General features: G+C 44.0%; 1 protein-coding gene across 5 annotated transcripts in view; it reads left to right on the forward strand.

Moving 5' to 3' along the window:
• Window positions 1-13,791, forward strand: part of EFCAB5 (EF-hand calcium binding domain 5) — a 139,387-nt gene that overhangs the window by 78,504 nt on the left and 47,092 nt on the right. For 4 of the 5 annotated variants that reach the window (XM_070061150.1, XM_070061149.1, XM_070061151.1 and 1 more), the window contains 2 exons: window positions 3,748-3,903; window positions 13,625-13,724. In XM_070061150.1, the coding sequence (XP_069917251.1) occupies window positions 3,748-3,903; window positions 13,625-13,724 (256 nt within the window). The remainder of the gene's footprint in view (window positions 1-3,747; window positions 3,904-13,624; window positions 13,725-13,791) is intronic. The other variant, XM_051824581.2, reaches the window with a different exon arrangement.

Genomic DNA, 13,791 nt, shown 5'->3' on the forward strand with positions numbered 1-13,791 from the left:
GCTTTGTTCTTGGAAATGTGTCTTTGTAGCTTGTGGGAACCCTGAGTCTTACACCACAGTTCCAGAGGTGTGTGGGGCCAGGGATTTGTGGGTGGGGCAAGTATCCAGAGTGACAGAGAGGTTGGGCATGGTGGGGCTCCTCAAATTACAGTTAATAGGGGGAGGAGCTGTTGATGCTGGCTCCTGTGTTCACAGCCCCAGCTGATTCACCGGGTAAGCTCATAGTACCTGTGTACCTAATCCACTCAGGAATGCAAGCTGTGACTCCCGAGCCCTCTGCAAGATCTATTGCCAGCATTCAAGGTGATCTGAGTTTCTGGAGTTGGACTGGGAGGGTGACCAGAAACCCAGCCACAACCTGTGTCTGTTAGCTCCATGTCCTATGGCCGGAACTCCCACAATCACTGGGTGCAGATGGTCCACTCTCCACCCTGCGAGCTGCCCCGTCCCTTGAGCACGCAGGCTACTATTCCCTAAGTCAGGACAGAGGTCAGTTGCAGCTCCATCTCAGGAAACTGAGTCTGTAGCTGGGGGGGGGGGGGGGGGGGTGGGGGGAGAGGAAGGAAACAACAGTCTCCTTCCGCAAAGTAAAGTGAATGTCCTGCTTCCCACCGGCTCCCCTGGCTGGACTCAAAGTCAATGAGATTCTCTCTCAGTCAAAACCGACAGTGTTGCAGGCGCCGCGGCTCTCTTGGCTAATCCTCTGCCTGCGGCACCGGCACACAAGGTTCTAGTCCCGGTTGGGGCGCCGGATTCTGTGCCGGTTGCTCCTCTTCCTGTCCAGCTCTCTGCTGTAGCCCAGGAAGGCAGTGGAGGATGCCCCAAGTGCTTGGGCCCTGCACCCCATGGGAGACCAGGAGGAAGCACCTGGCTCCTGGCTTCGGACTGGCGTAGTTCCGGCCATAGCAGCCATTTGAGGGGTGAACCAACAGAAAAGGAAGACCTTCCTCTCTGTCTCTCTCTGTCTCTGTCTCTGTCTCTGTCTCTCTCTCACTGTCTAACTCTGCCTGTCAAAAACAAAACAAAACAAAAAAAACGACAGTGTCACGGGAAGATGGCATTTCCCAGCTAGGCTCCAGCTACAGGAGTCGCTAGCAGCATGCAATGGCTGCTGCATGTCTGTCCTTTCTCCTTGCTGCTCCGTGAGTCTCTGTTCTGTTCTGTCCGTTCCCCACTGAAAATTTCTCTTGGGCAATCCCCTGGGAACGTGGTCCTTCCTTTGTTTTTCTGGTACCTTTCTATGGCTGAAATCAGTGTGTCTTCCCTCTTTTTAGTCATCTTGGATCCCTGAGTCTACATTCTAAACTTATGAGGACTCTCATGTCACATAAAACTCACAGTAGGCCGGCGCCACGGCTCAATAGGCCGTGTTGCTCCTCTTCCAGGCCAGCTCTCTGCTGTGGCCCGGGAGTGCAGTGGAGGATGGCCCAAGTGCTTGGGTCCTGCACCTGCATGGGACACCTGCATGGCTCCTGGCTTCGGATCAGTGCAGTGCACCGGCCGCAGCGCGTCAGCCATTGTGCCATTGGGGGGGTGAACCAATGGTAAAGGAAGACCTTTCTCTCTGTCTCTGTCTCTCTCACTGTCCACTCTGCCTGTCAAAAAAAAAAAAAAAAAAAAAAAAAACTCACAGCAGATGTCTATGAATTGTCTATGAATTTTCTCTTGCTAGTCTATTTTTTAAAGATTTATTTATTTATTTATTTATTTGAAAAGCAGTGCAACAGAAAGAGGGACAGAGAGACAGAGAGAGAGCTCTTCCATCCACTAGTTCACTCCCCAAATGGCTGCAACAGCCAGGGCTGGGCCAGTCTGAAGCCAGGGGCTAGGAACTCCATTTGGATCTCCTGCGCGGGTGACAGGGACCTAAGTCCTGGAGCTATCGTCCACTGCTTTCCTAGGCACATTATCTCGAAACTGAGTTGGAAGCAGAGTAGCTGGGACTAGAACCGGTGCTCCAATATGGGATTCTGGTGTCACCATGGCAGCTTAACCTTCTATACTGTGACATTTACCCCCTTGTTAATCTACCTTATGTCAATTTAATTCTAGGCTTCAGTAGAAGGCTCCAAGAGAGTAGAGATAGAGCTTTGCCTCTGTGATACATTCACAAATCTAGTCCTACTCAGAAACCAACTGGCCATTCCTCAGTCCTAAGTCCCAGTTCCCAGTAGAAAGAATCTGAATGGTCTTGCTTAGGTTGAATGCCTTCCCCAATCATTTATCTCTGTAGAAACGGGGATCATACAGTCTAATTTATCTTCCTCTTTGCTTAGGGTAAGGGAGGACATCATTAACTATGAGCTGGGCTAACACTTCAAGGGGAGTCCCCATAGAAACACTTCCAGTGCTTGATCATTTCTCTCTATCATAGGATATTTTGTGTCTCTTATAGTGAGGTATAGATCAAGAATATACTGTTCTGGGGCTGGTGTTGTAATGTAGTGGGTAAAGCCGCCACCTGTGACACCAGTATCCCACATGGATGCTGGTTCAATCCCAGCAGCTCCATTTCTGATCCAGCTCCCTGGGAAAGAAGCAGAGGATGGCCCAAGTACTTGGGTCCCTGCACTCTCGTGGGAGACCAGGATGAAGCCCTTGGCTCCTGGCTTCAACCTGGCCCAGCTTGGCTGTTGTAGCCATTTTAGGGAGTGAACCGGCAGATGGAAGATTCATTCATTCTCTCTCTTTCAAATAAATAAATAATTTTTTAAAAAGAATATACTATTTCTCACCTATAAAACTGGCAAAAATCCAGACAGCAATACATACCAACAAGGGAGACTGAGGAGAAATAATGACTCACAGTAGTAGTGAGAGTGCGAAAGGCTACAAGCCTGACATCAAACCTACAAAACACACAGATGAATTTACTTTCTATGCTGAAAGTCTCACTTCTGGGAATCTATTCAGCATGGATCAAAGACGTGGTCCAAGAGCATAGATATTTTCAGCTCTTACACTTTCTTTCTTTTTTTAAACATTTATTTATTTATTTGAAAGAGAGAGAGAGAGAGAGAGAGAGATCTTCCATCTGCTGGTTTACTCCCCAGGTAGCTGCAACTACCAGGCCTGGGCCAGGACAAAGCCAGGAGCCAGGAGCTTCATCCAAGTCTCCCATGTGGGCGCATCTTCCAGTGCTTTCCCAGGCACATTAGCAGGTAGCTGGATCAGAAGTGGAGCAGCTGGGACTCAAACCAGCACCCATATGGGATGCTGGCACTGCAGATGGCAACTTAACCCTGCCATGCCACAGCACTGCCCCCGGTCCCTATACTTCCAAAAAAAGTCACAGACAAAACACCCCGCTGCAGTATCAGAAGACAACTACCCACAATCCCAGTCTTTCACACTGCAAACACACATGCTCAAAGTGTTTCACACTTGAAACACACATGCTCCTGCATGCCGTATACCAATAGAAAGACTACATCCAATTTTTTAGTTTATAGGCAATATTTTAGGACTGAAGCTATTTCATAGTCTCCCTTGTATAATGCTTATATGTTCAAGAAATTGCTTGAAAAATATCTAGTTCCAGAAGTTATAATAATGGGGACTACACTGGTCACCTCTCTGCAGCAGAATCTATAGAGTAGCACTAACATGAACATACTTTAAATAACAAGCAAATGATATGGAAACATTTGCAGACCTTATAGTTATACGCACATGGCCAATTCTTGGGGAAAATCCAAATAAAGAGCACAGTTTTAAGTTAACCATTTATCCTCTTTTGTTCTGTAGTACATCTCTTCGCACATTGCAGACTTTAAAAGTGAAACGTTTGAGGAACTCCTGAAGCACCTTTGTCACTGTGCAGATGAATTCAGGGAGGTCATAAAAGCTGACATGCGGAGGCAGATATTTGCTGAACTCTTCCTGTACTGTGACCGAGGGAAGGTAGGTCAGGAGTGTTACAGCGTTGCTCTCAAACAGTCTGTTGCAAAAGACCAGTTTGTAGGTGGTGGTTCAGATTTCCACTCTGTTCGCTGATCTGCAATGAAAGTGGATTGTGGTGAGTGGAGGAATGACATCCAAAGCAATTCACATTGTAAACTAGATTCAGTGTGGTTTATTGTCATTTATTCTCTCAAACTGTTATAAAATTTTCTAGATGTTATTTTCAATATTTGTACTTTGCTCATAACAAATTGATAGCCTATAGATCACACCTTTAGTGGCACTGCATTTCAGGATTTATCATTTGTTTCTTTAAAACAGAAAAATGTATTTGTTTATTTTGAAAGAGTCTTTACAGAGCCAGAGGGAGAGACAGAAAGATAGTCCATCTGCTAGTTCACTCCCCAGATGGCCACAATGACCAATGCTGGACGGGGCAGAAGCCAGGAGCTTCATCTGGGTCGCCCACATGAGTGGGAGAGGCCCAAACACTTTGGCCATCTTTTTTTTTTTTTTTTTTTTGGCTGCTTTTCCAAGGCCATTAGCAGAGAGCTGGATTGAAAGTGATACAGCTGGCGGGCGCCACAGCTCACTAGGCTAATCCTCCACCTGCGGTGCCGGCACCCGGGGTTCTAGTCCTGGTTGGGGTGCTGGATTCTGTCCCTGTTGCTCCTCTTCCAGTCCAGCTCTCTGCTGTGGCCCGGGAGGGCAGTGGAGGATGGCCCAAGTCCTTGGGCCCTGCACCCGCATGGGAGACCAGAAGGAAGCACCTGGCTCCTGGCTTCAGATTGGTGCAGCGCCTGCCATAGCAGCCATTTGGGGAATGAACCAATGGAAGGAAGACTACTTTCTCTCTGTCTCTCTCTCACTGTCTAACTCTCCCTGTCAAAATAATAATAATAATAATAATAATAATAATAGGCCGGCGCCGTGGCTCAACAGGCTAATCCTCCGCCTAGCGGAGCCGGCACACCGGGTTCTAGTCCCGGTCGGGGCGCCGGATTCTGTCCCGGTTGCCCCTCTTCCAGGCCAGCTCTCTGCTGTGGCCCGGGAGTGCAGTGGAGGATGGCCCAAGTGCTTGGGCCCTACACCCCATGGGAGACCAGGAGAAGCACCTGGCTCCTGCCTTTGGATCAGCACGGTGCACCGGCCGCAGCGCACCGGCCGCGGCGGCCATTGGAGGGTGAACCAATGGCAAAGGAAGACCTTTCTCTCTGTCTCTCTCTCACTGTCCACTCTGTCCAAATAATAATAATAATAATAATAATAAAGGAAAATGATACAGCCAGGAAACGAACTGGTGTCCATACAGGATGCCAGCATCAAAGACAGTGACTTTACCCACTACATCACAACGCCAGCCCTGAAAGTATTTCCTTTTTTTTTTTTTTTTAATTTATTTGACAGATGCGTGCCACAGTGACCTAAATATTTGTTGTGGGTTTTCTACAAGTCTGAATCTAAGTTTCCTGGCAGAGAATGTAAAAAAATGAATGACTAAGCACACTATTGGTGATGTTTATAAGATAAATATAGAATGGTGCTAGGAAGAAGTACACAAATTTGGGGTTCAAAGAATAGCCAAGACTTTCTTGGCAAGAAGTCATTTTAAGACAAAGTGAGCATCCTTTATGATGAACATGTGATTGATGAAACAATGAATTTCTTAAGCAGTTTCTTATAGTCACCTTAAGTGTAAGCAAAACTGCAATTCAAAAAAGCAATTCTTACAGGAACCAATATATTGCGGACCAGGCTCTCAGATCCCTGCTAATTTTACTTAAATCAGGAACATAGTCTGAAATACCTTTGTGCCTTTCAGCAGTCCTCCTTGCATACTGCTTCTTTTAACAGAGCTCACTGTAAATCTTGGGTGAAGGGGCCAGCGTTGCAGTGTAGGGGGTTAATCCACCACCTGTAAGGCTGGCATCCCATATGGGCACCAGTTCAAGAGCTGGCTGCTCCTCTTCTGATCCAGCTCCCTGCTAATGTGCCTGGGAAGTCAGAGGGAGCAGGCCCAAGTTCTTGGGCCCCTGCACTTCCATGGGAGACCCAGAGAGGCTACTGGCTCTTGGCTTTGCCTGGCCCAGTCCTGGCCATTGCAGCCATTTGGGTAGTGAACCAGCAGATGGAAGATCTTTCTCCCCCACCCCCGGCCCATGTAACTCTGCCTTTCAAATAAATAAAATAAATCTTTTAAAAAAATTGCCTGACATCAGCATCAAGAATTTGCTACCTGGTACAGTGTCTGGAGGACAGCTGTTTTCTATTGTCCATTTTTACTTATGTGCAATAGCAAACATGATGGGACAGTATTTACGAATTAACTGAATCTTGTTTGTGTTCTTTGTTTTCCTGCCCAACATTCAAACAGTAGTTTTATGCTCATATTAGAAAGATGATGGATAATGTATAGAATGAAGAAGTTAATTGAGTTGCTGGATGAATATTTTTAACCAGGATGAGACAAGAGTTTTGAAGCCTGGACTTTAAGATGAAATTCCAGGCTCTTAAGAAAGGATAAAGAATAATATAGTAAGGAAGAATGCAAAATATGATAGCAAAGCAGTTTTCTATCACTGGGAAATTGGGACCAGTTGATAAGAGGAGGAGGTTGTAAGAGGATATGACTAAAGGTTAGAGGCTGTCTGGGTCCCTAAGTCAGGATGAGCACCTGGTCCCCATCCCTAGACCCAGTCAGTGTTAAAGGTTGAGAGCAACTCCATAGACACTCTTGGGAATTCCAGATATTGTGAAGGGAAAATGAAGAATAGCAGGCACTCATTTCTTTCACATAGCCCAGAGACTGCAAGCTTCGTAGGAAGTCCTGAATCCAAAATGCCACTAAAGAGGAAGTGTAGCAGCTGCAGAACATAGGGGTAGGCAACAGACCTGCATGTGCACACAAACACTCCTGTGGTCAGAGGAAGGTGATAAGTATTCCTAAACACATGTGTATGAAGTGGAGTAGGTGTGAGTAGGCATGCAGAGATGATAGCTATAAGATTCTGAAAACACTCCTAGGAATACATTTGGGGTTGGAACAGGAGAACCACGAGCATGACCAGCAAATACCAAAACAAAACCTCTAGATTACTCAATGGGAAGAATTCTGTGCACCACACTTGGAGTCAACAAGTACTATGGCTGCACTAAACTAGATGTTCCCTTTAATGGTGATGATAGGAAACTATATAAGCACCCAAAGAAAAATAGGCAAGGTATATGAACATGCAATTCATAGAATCACTGTATACTCAACAGATAGAGAAGAATATTTTAAAGGAATAAAAGAAAAACATTTTCTCAAAAATTCCTGGTTGGGGCTGGCATCATGACACAGTGGGTTAAGCTGCTACCTGTGATGCCAGTATCCCATAAGAACTCTGGTCCAAGTCCCACCTGATCTACTTCTGATCCAGCTCTCTGATAATGCACTTAAAAAGGCACTGGAGGGGCCGACGCCATGGCTCACTTGGTTAATCCTCCGCCTGCAGTGCCGGCATTCCACATGGGCACTGGGTTCTAGTCCTGGTTGTTCCTCTTCCAGTCCAGCTCTCTGCTGTGGCCTGGGAGGGCAGTGGAGGATGGCCCAAGTGCTTGGGCCCTGCACCCGCATGGGAGACCAGGAGGAAGTACCTGGCTCCTGCCTTCAGATTGGCGCAGCGCTGACCGTAGCAGCCATTTGGGGAGTGAACCAACGGAAGGAAGACCTTTCTCTCTGTCTCTCTCTCTCTCACTGTCTATAACTCTACCTGTCAAATAAATTTAAAAAAAAAAAAAGGCACTGGAAGATAGGCCCTTGCACCCATGTGGGAGACCTGGAGGAGGCTCCTGGCTCCTGGCTTCAGCCTGCCCCAGCTCTAAACCATTGCAGCCATTTTGGGAATGAACCAGCAGATGAAAGATCTCTCTCTTTCTCCCCCTCCTCCCTCTCTCAGTAACTCTACCTTCCAAATAAATAAGATAAATCTTTAAAAAAATTCTGGTGAAAAATGAATCAATAGTATATTATATTTGTAAAACTAATTGTAAAGCAATCTGGATATATCTATGAGGATATTTCAAGAAAGTTTGTGGAAAAAATGTAATTAAATGATAAGTGTATGTCGGTGCAAATTTTTTGAAATTTATGTTTACTTTTCTCCTAATGCATGTTTTCTATAAACATTTATTTATTTGAAAGTTAGAGTTACACAGACAGAGAAGGTGAGGCAGAGAGAGAGAGAGAGGTCATCCATCCACTGGCCTACTCCCCAGTTGGCCACAACAGCCGGAGCTGCGCTGATCCGAAGCCAGGAGCTGAGAGCTTCTCTCGGGTCTTCCCATGTGGGTGCAGGGGCCCAGGGACTTGTGCCATCCTCTACTGCTTTCCCAGGCCATTGCAGAGAGCTGGATTGGAAATGGAGCAGCTGGGACTCGAACTAGTGCCCATATGGGATGCCCACACTGCAGGCAGTGGCTTTACCCTTTACGCCACAGTGCCAGCCCCTCTATGAACATTTCAAAGTACCCTCATATTTAAATTAAAAATACATATTTAAAAAATTTTAAATTTATTTGAAAGGCAGAAAGAGCAAGAGCAAAATGATAGCTCTCACCTACTGGTTCACTACCCAAATGCCTGAAATGGCCCAGACTGGGCCTGATCAAAGCTGGGAACTGGGAACTCACTCCAGGTGTCCCAGCTGGTGGCAGGGATCCAATCACAAAGCCATACTGCTGTGTACCAGGATGCACATTAGCAGAGAGTTGGAGTCAGGAGCTGGAGGTCCACATTTTGACAGAGAAATGGCTACCTGGATCTAGGAAATTCAAAGAAGTTCCAGTAGGTTCACCAGAAAAGACCCTGCCCAAGGCATTTACTCCAATTATCAAAAGTCAAAGACAAAGAGAGAATTCTACAAATGAGAAAGTGTCAAGTCACAGATGAGGAAATCTCCATTAAAATAATAGCAGATTTCTCAACTGAAACCTGATAGCACAGAAGAGAATGGATAATATATTCAAAATCTTGAAAGAAAAAAACCTGCCAATCAAGAATACTATACCCGGAAAAGTTGTCTTTCAGTATTGAAGAACAGATAAAATACTTCCCAAGACAAGCAAAAATGGAGGGAATTCATCAGAACTAGATCAGTCTTACAAGGAATATTTAAGGGAGTCCTTTGTCTGGAAGTGAAAAGACTATTACCATTATCATGAAAACACACAAAAGGATAAAATTCCCTGGTAAAACAGACACACAAATGGAAAAGAGAAAAGAATCAAACTTTATCTCTATAGAAGACCACAACACCAACAAGATAAGCAATAAGATCAGAAGAAAAGAATAAATATACAAAGCAATCAGAGAACAATTAGTGAAGTGGTATGAATAAATTCTTATCTGTTAATAGTAACCTTGAGGGGCCAGCGCTGTGGTACAGCGGGTTAACACCCTGGCCTGAAGCACCAGCATCCCATATGGGCACCAGTTATAGTCCCGGCTGCTCCTCTTCTGATCCAGCTCTCTGCTATGGCCTGGGAAAGCAATAGAAGATGGCCCAAGTCCTTGGGCCCCTGCACCCATGTGGGAGACCCAGAAGAAGCTCCTGGCTTCAGATCAGCACAGCTCTGGCCATTGTGGCCATCTGGGGAGTGAACCAGTGGATGGAAGACCTCTCTCTCTCTGCCTCTCCTCTCTCTGTGTAACTCTGACTTTCAAATAAATAAATAAATCTTTTAAAAAAATAGTAACCTTGTACGTAAACAGATTAAATTCCCCAACTAAAAGACATAGACTGACCAAATGTATAAAAATAAAAAAGAAGACCCAACTCTATGCTGTCCACAAGAAATTTACTATTCTTGAAAAACAGCCCCTGTGTATGTTTATATTCTGATGATTTATAAAAACATAAATTTATGATTTATGTACTTTTCTGTGTGTATATTGTCTTTCAATATATTTATTTATTTATTTATTTGAAAGGCAGAGCAATAGAGAGAGGGTGAGAGATACCTACCATCCTTTGGTTCACTTCCCAAATGGCTATAACAGCTAGGTCTGGGCCAGGCTGAAACTGGGAGCCAGAAACTCCATCCTGGTGTCCCACATGGATGGCACGGGCCCAAATACTTGGGCCATCTTCCGCTGCTCTTCCAGGCACATTAACAGGGAGCTGCTTCAGAAGCAGAGCAGCCAGCACTTGAACCAGAATTTCCACATGGGTCGCCAGTATCACAAACACCTTAACCTGCTGCCCCACAACACCAGCTCCTTTTGTCTTTTTTTTTTTTTATTTAGTTTAAAAAATTCAGAAAGAAAAATAAAAGTCAAAATATAACAAAATAATTTAGAATGAAGAATAAATTGGGAAGCATTTTTTAATTTTAAAAATAAAGTTAATTAAAACAGCTTGGCTTTGGTGCCATAGAAAAACCAGTGAGGGGCTAGTGTAGCAGGTTAAGCCACCATCTGCAACAGTGACACCCCATATGTGCACCAGTTCAAGTCCCAACTGCTCTACTTCCAATCCAGTTCTCTGCTAATGCACCTGGAAAAGCAATGGAAGATGGCCCAAGTGCTTGAGACCCTGCACCAATGTAGGAGACCCGGAAAAAGCTCCAGGCTCTTGGCTTTGGTCTAGCCAAGCCCTAGCCATTGTAGGCATTTGGGGAGTGACCCAACAGATGGAAGATCTCTCTCTCTCTCTTTTTCTGTGTGTGTGTGTGTGTGTGTCTCCCTCTCTCTCTCTAACTCTGTCTTAAATAAATAAATCTTTTTAAAAAGAAAAGAAAAACCATGGAACAGAATGTTGGCCCTGGCATCATAATCAAAATGTGAGAATGTAGTGTGTGATACCAGTAATGATCTAAATCAGTAGGAGAAAACGACTAATAATACATGGTATTAAGACAATTGACTTTCCATATTGGGAAAAACATAGAAGATTAAATTTCAGCCTCGTTAATGAGGAAAAATGAGCTCTGTGAACCAGAAGCTTGATGTAGAAAGCAAAAATTTAGCAATAAATATAGAGCAAATTACCTTGATATAGGTAATTATTTCCTAAAGAATACTCCAAATAAGCACAAACCACAGAAGAAATGACTGACATGTTTGCCTACCTCAAAATTGAATATACTGACGTGCCTAAACTCATCAATCTAAATTGAAAGATGAGCATTAAACCGGGAAAAGATATTTCCTATGTAGATAACAGGATGAACATTATCAAAATTTACAAATTCGTAAGAAATAGGCAATTCTGGGGCCAGCATTGTGGCATAGTGGGTAACACCACCACCTGCCAAGTCAGCATCCCATATGGGCGCCAGTTCCAATCATGGCTGCTCCACTTTTAATCCAGCTCCCTGCTCATGGCCTGTGAAAAACAGTGGAAGATGGCCAAAGTACCTGGGTCCCTACAACCCACGAGGGAAACCTGGAAGAAACTCCTGACTCCTGGCTTCAGCCTGGTCCCGTCCTGGCTGTTGTGGCCACCTGGAAAGTGAACCCGCGGATGGAAGGTTCTGTCTCTCTCTCTTTCTGTCTCTCCCTCACTCTCCTTAGCTTTCAAATAAATACGTAATTTAAAAAAAAAATAAATAGGCTATTCTTTCCAAAAAAAATGAGAAAAGAACATGAAAAAGTCATTCGTGCAAGAGAAAACTCACATATATAATAAACATATTAAAGTATACTTAATCTTACTAATAATCAGGGAAATGCAAATTAAAGTAACCAGGTATCTTTTTTTAACCCATGAGATAGTAAACATCAAAAACTCTAACGATAACAAGTACTGGAATGGATATGGAGCAATATTATGCTGGTGGGAGTTTAAGTTGATATGGGTAATTTGTGGAGCAATTTGGCAATAATTATTAAAGTTGAAAATGCATCTCTATAACTCAGCCTTTGAAATAAATAATCTTCTTAAAAAAGAATTATTATGAGAAAAAATTTTCAACTAAAGTTGAAAAGATTGCATATTATACAATCCAGTAATTTATTTATTTAGAGAAATGTTTTCATATGTACACGAGATGTATATAAGAATATCCAATGCAGCATGATTTTGGTATAAGAATACCAGAAACAATCTAAATGTCCATCACTAGAGCAATCTTAAGTAAGTTACAGGAGCTGGCACTGTGGCTCAGTGGGTTAAGCTGCCGTCTTTGATGCCAGCATCTCACATTAGAGTGCCAGTTTGAGTCCTGGTTGGTTACTTCTGATTCATCTTCTAGCTAATGCACCAAGGAAAGCAGTAGAAGATGGTCCAAGTGCTTGGGCCCCTGCACCCACATGGGAGACCTGGATGGAATTCCAGCCTCCTGATTTTGGCCTGGCCCTGCCCTGGCTGTTTTGGCCATCTGGGGAATGAACCAGCAGGTGCAAAATTCTTTCTCTCTCTCTCTCCCTCTGTCTCCTCTGTCACTCTGTCTTTCAAATAAATAAAATAATTTTTTTAAATTATGGTGTCTTTATATTATTCAATTCCATATAGCAGTTAAAAGGAATTAATATGCTTTTTTACATATATCAACTAGATCTCCATGTTGAGTAAATAAAAGCAATTTGCAGAGAGAAGCATCAGTTATTTTTGAAAGCATTTACACAAAATACTAACAGTCATTTCTGGGTATTAGGAACATAGATGTTAGTTTTATTATTTTTTGTCTTCTTCTGTAACTAAATTTTTTCTCATAATAATTCTTTTTAAAAAAGATTATTTATTTCAAAGGCCGAGTTACAGAGATGCAGAGGCAGAGAGAGAGAGAGAGAGAGAGAGAGAGAGGTCTTCCATCTGCTGGTTCACTCCCCAATTGGCCGCAACAGCTGGAGCTGTGCTGATCCGAACCCTGGAGCCAGGAGCTTCCTCTCGGTCTCCTAAGCGGGTACAGGGGCCCAAGGACTTGAGCCATCTTCTGCTTTCCCAGGCCATAGCAGAGAGCTGGATTGGAAGAGGAGCAGCTGGGACTCAAACTGGCGCCCATATGGGATGCCAGCACTGCACGTGGCAGCTTTACCCACTACGACACAGTGCCAACTCCCATAATAATTCTTAAAAGGACATAAAGAGAACAGTTAATTGTTTCAGGTGACATACCCAGGTCAAGTTAAGTAAGAATTGGACATCATGCTTTTTTAAAAAAAGATTTATTTTGTTTATTTGAAATAGTTATTAAAAAAGGGAGAGAGAGAGAGAAGAGAGAGAGTCTTCCATCCACTGGTTTACTCCCCAAATGGCCACAATGGTCAGAGCTAGATCAGGCTGAAGGCAAGAGCCAGGAGCTTCTTCCAGGTCTCCCATATGGGTGCAGGGGCCCAAGCACTTGGAACATCTTCTACTGCTTTCCCAGGCACATTAGCAGGGAGCTGGATTGGAAATGAAGTAGCCGGGACTCAAACTGGTACCCATATGAGATGCCAGCACTGCAGGCTGGGGCTTTAACCCACTGCACCACAAAGCTGGCCCCAGAATTGGACATCATACATTTGAAGTCAGTAACGACAAATATTTGTTAACCATCTATGTGTAAATCATTTCAACATGTCACAGACGGGAGAAATCAAATATAAGCCTAAGGCAAGATGACTGCTTTCCTAATGCTGTTATTTACATGATGGTGGTGGTGGTGGAGGTGATAGAAGCTTCAGCAAGTCATGTTCTATCTATGTAAAAGCCTTAAGTCTTCTGTAACAACTAATTACAGACTTTTTGCTTAGGTAGGGATTTTGGATCGTCAGAGGACACTGGCCTTGCTGGAAATGTTCTATGACCAAAGTCCACAGATGCTTAGGAGTTTACTTCGAAACCCAAGACAATGTAAGTGCTACTTGGAGAGAGTATGTTCAAATTGCAGTGATAAAGTACACTGATTTGATAACACAAA

This window comes from Oryctolagus cuniculus, chromosome 17 (genome assembly GCF_964237555.1).
Source record: "Oryctolagus cuniculus chromosome 17, mOryCun1.1, whole genome shotgun sequence".
NCBI lineage: Eukaryota > Metazoa > Chordata > Mammalia > Lagomorpha > Leporidae > Oryctolagus > Oryctolagus cuniculus.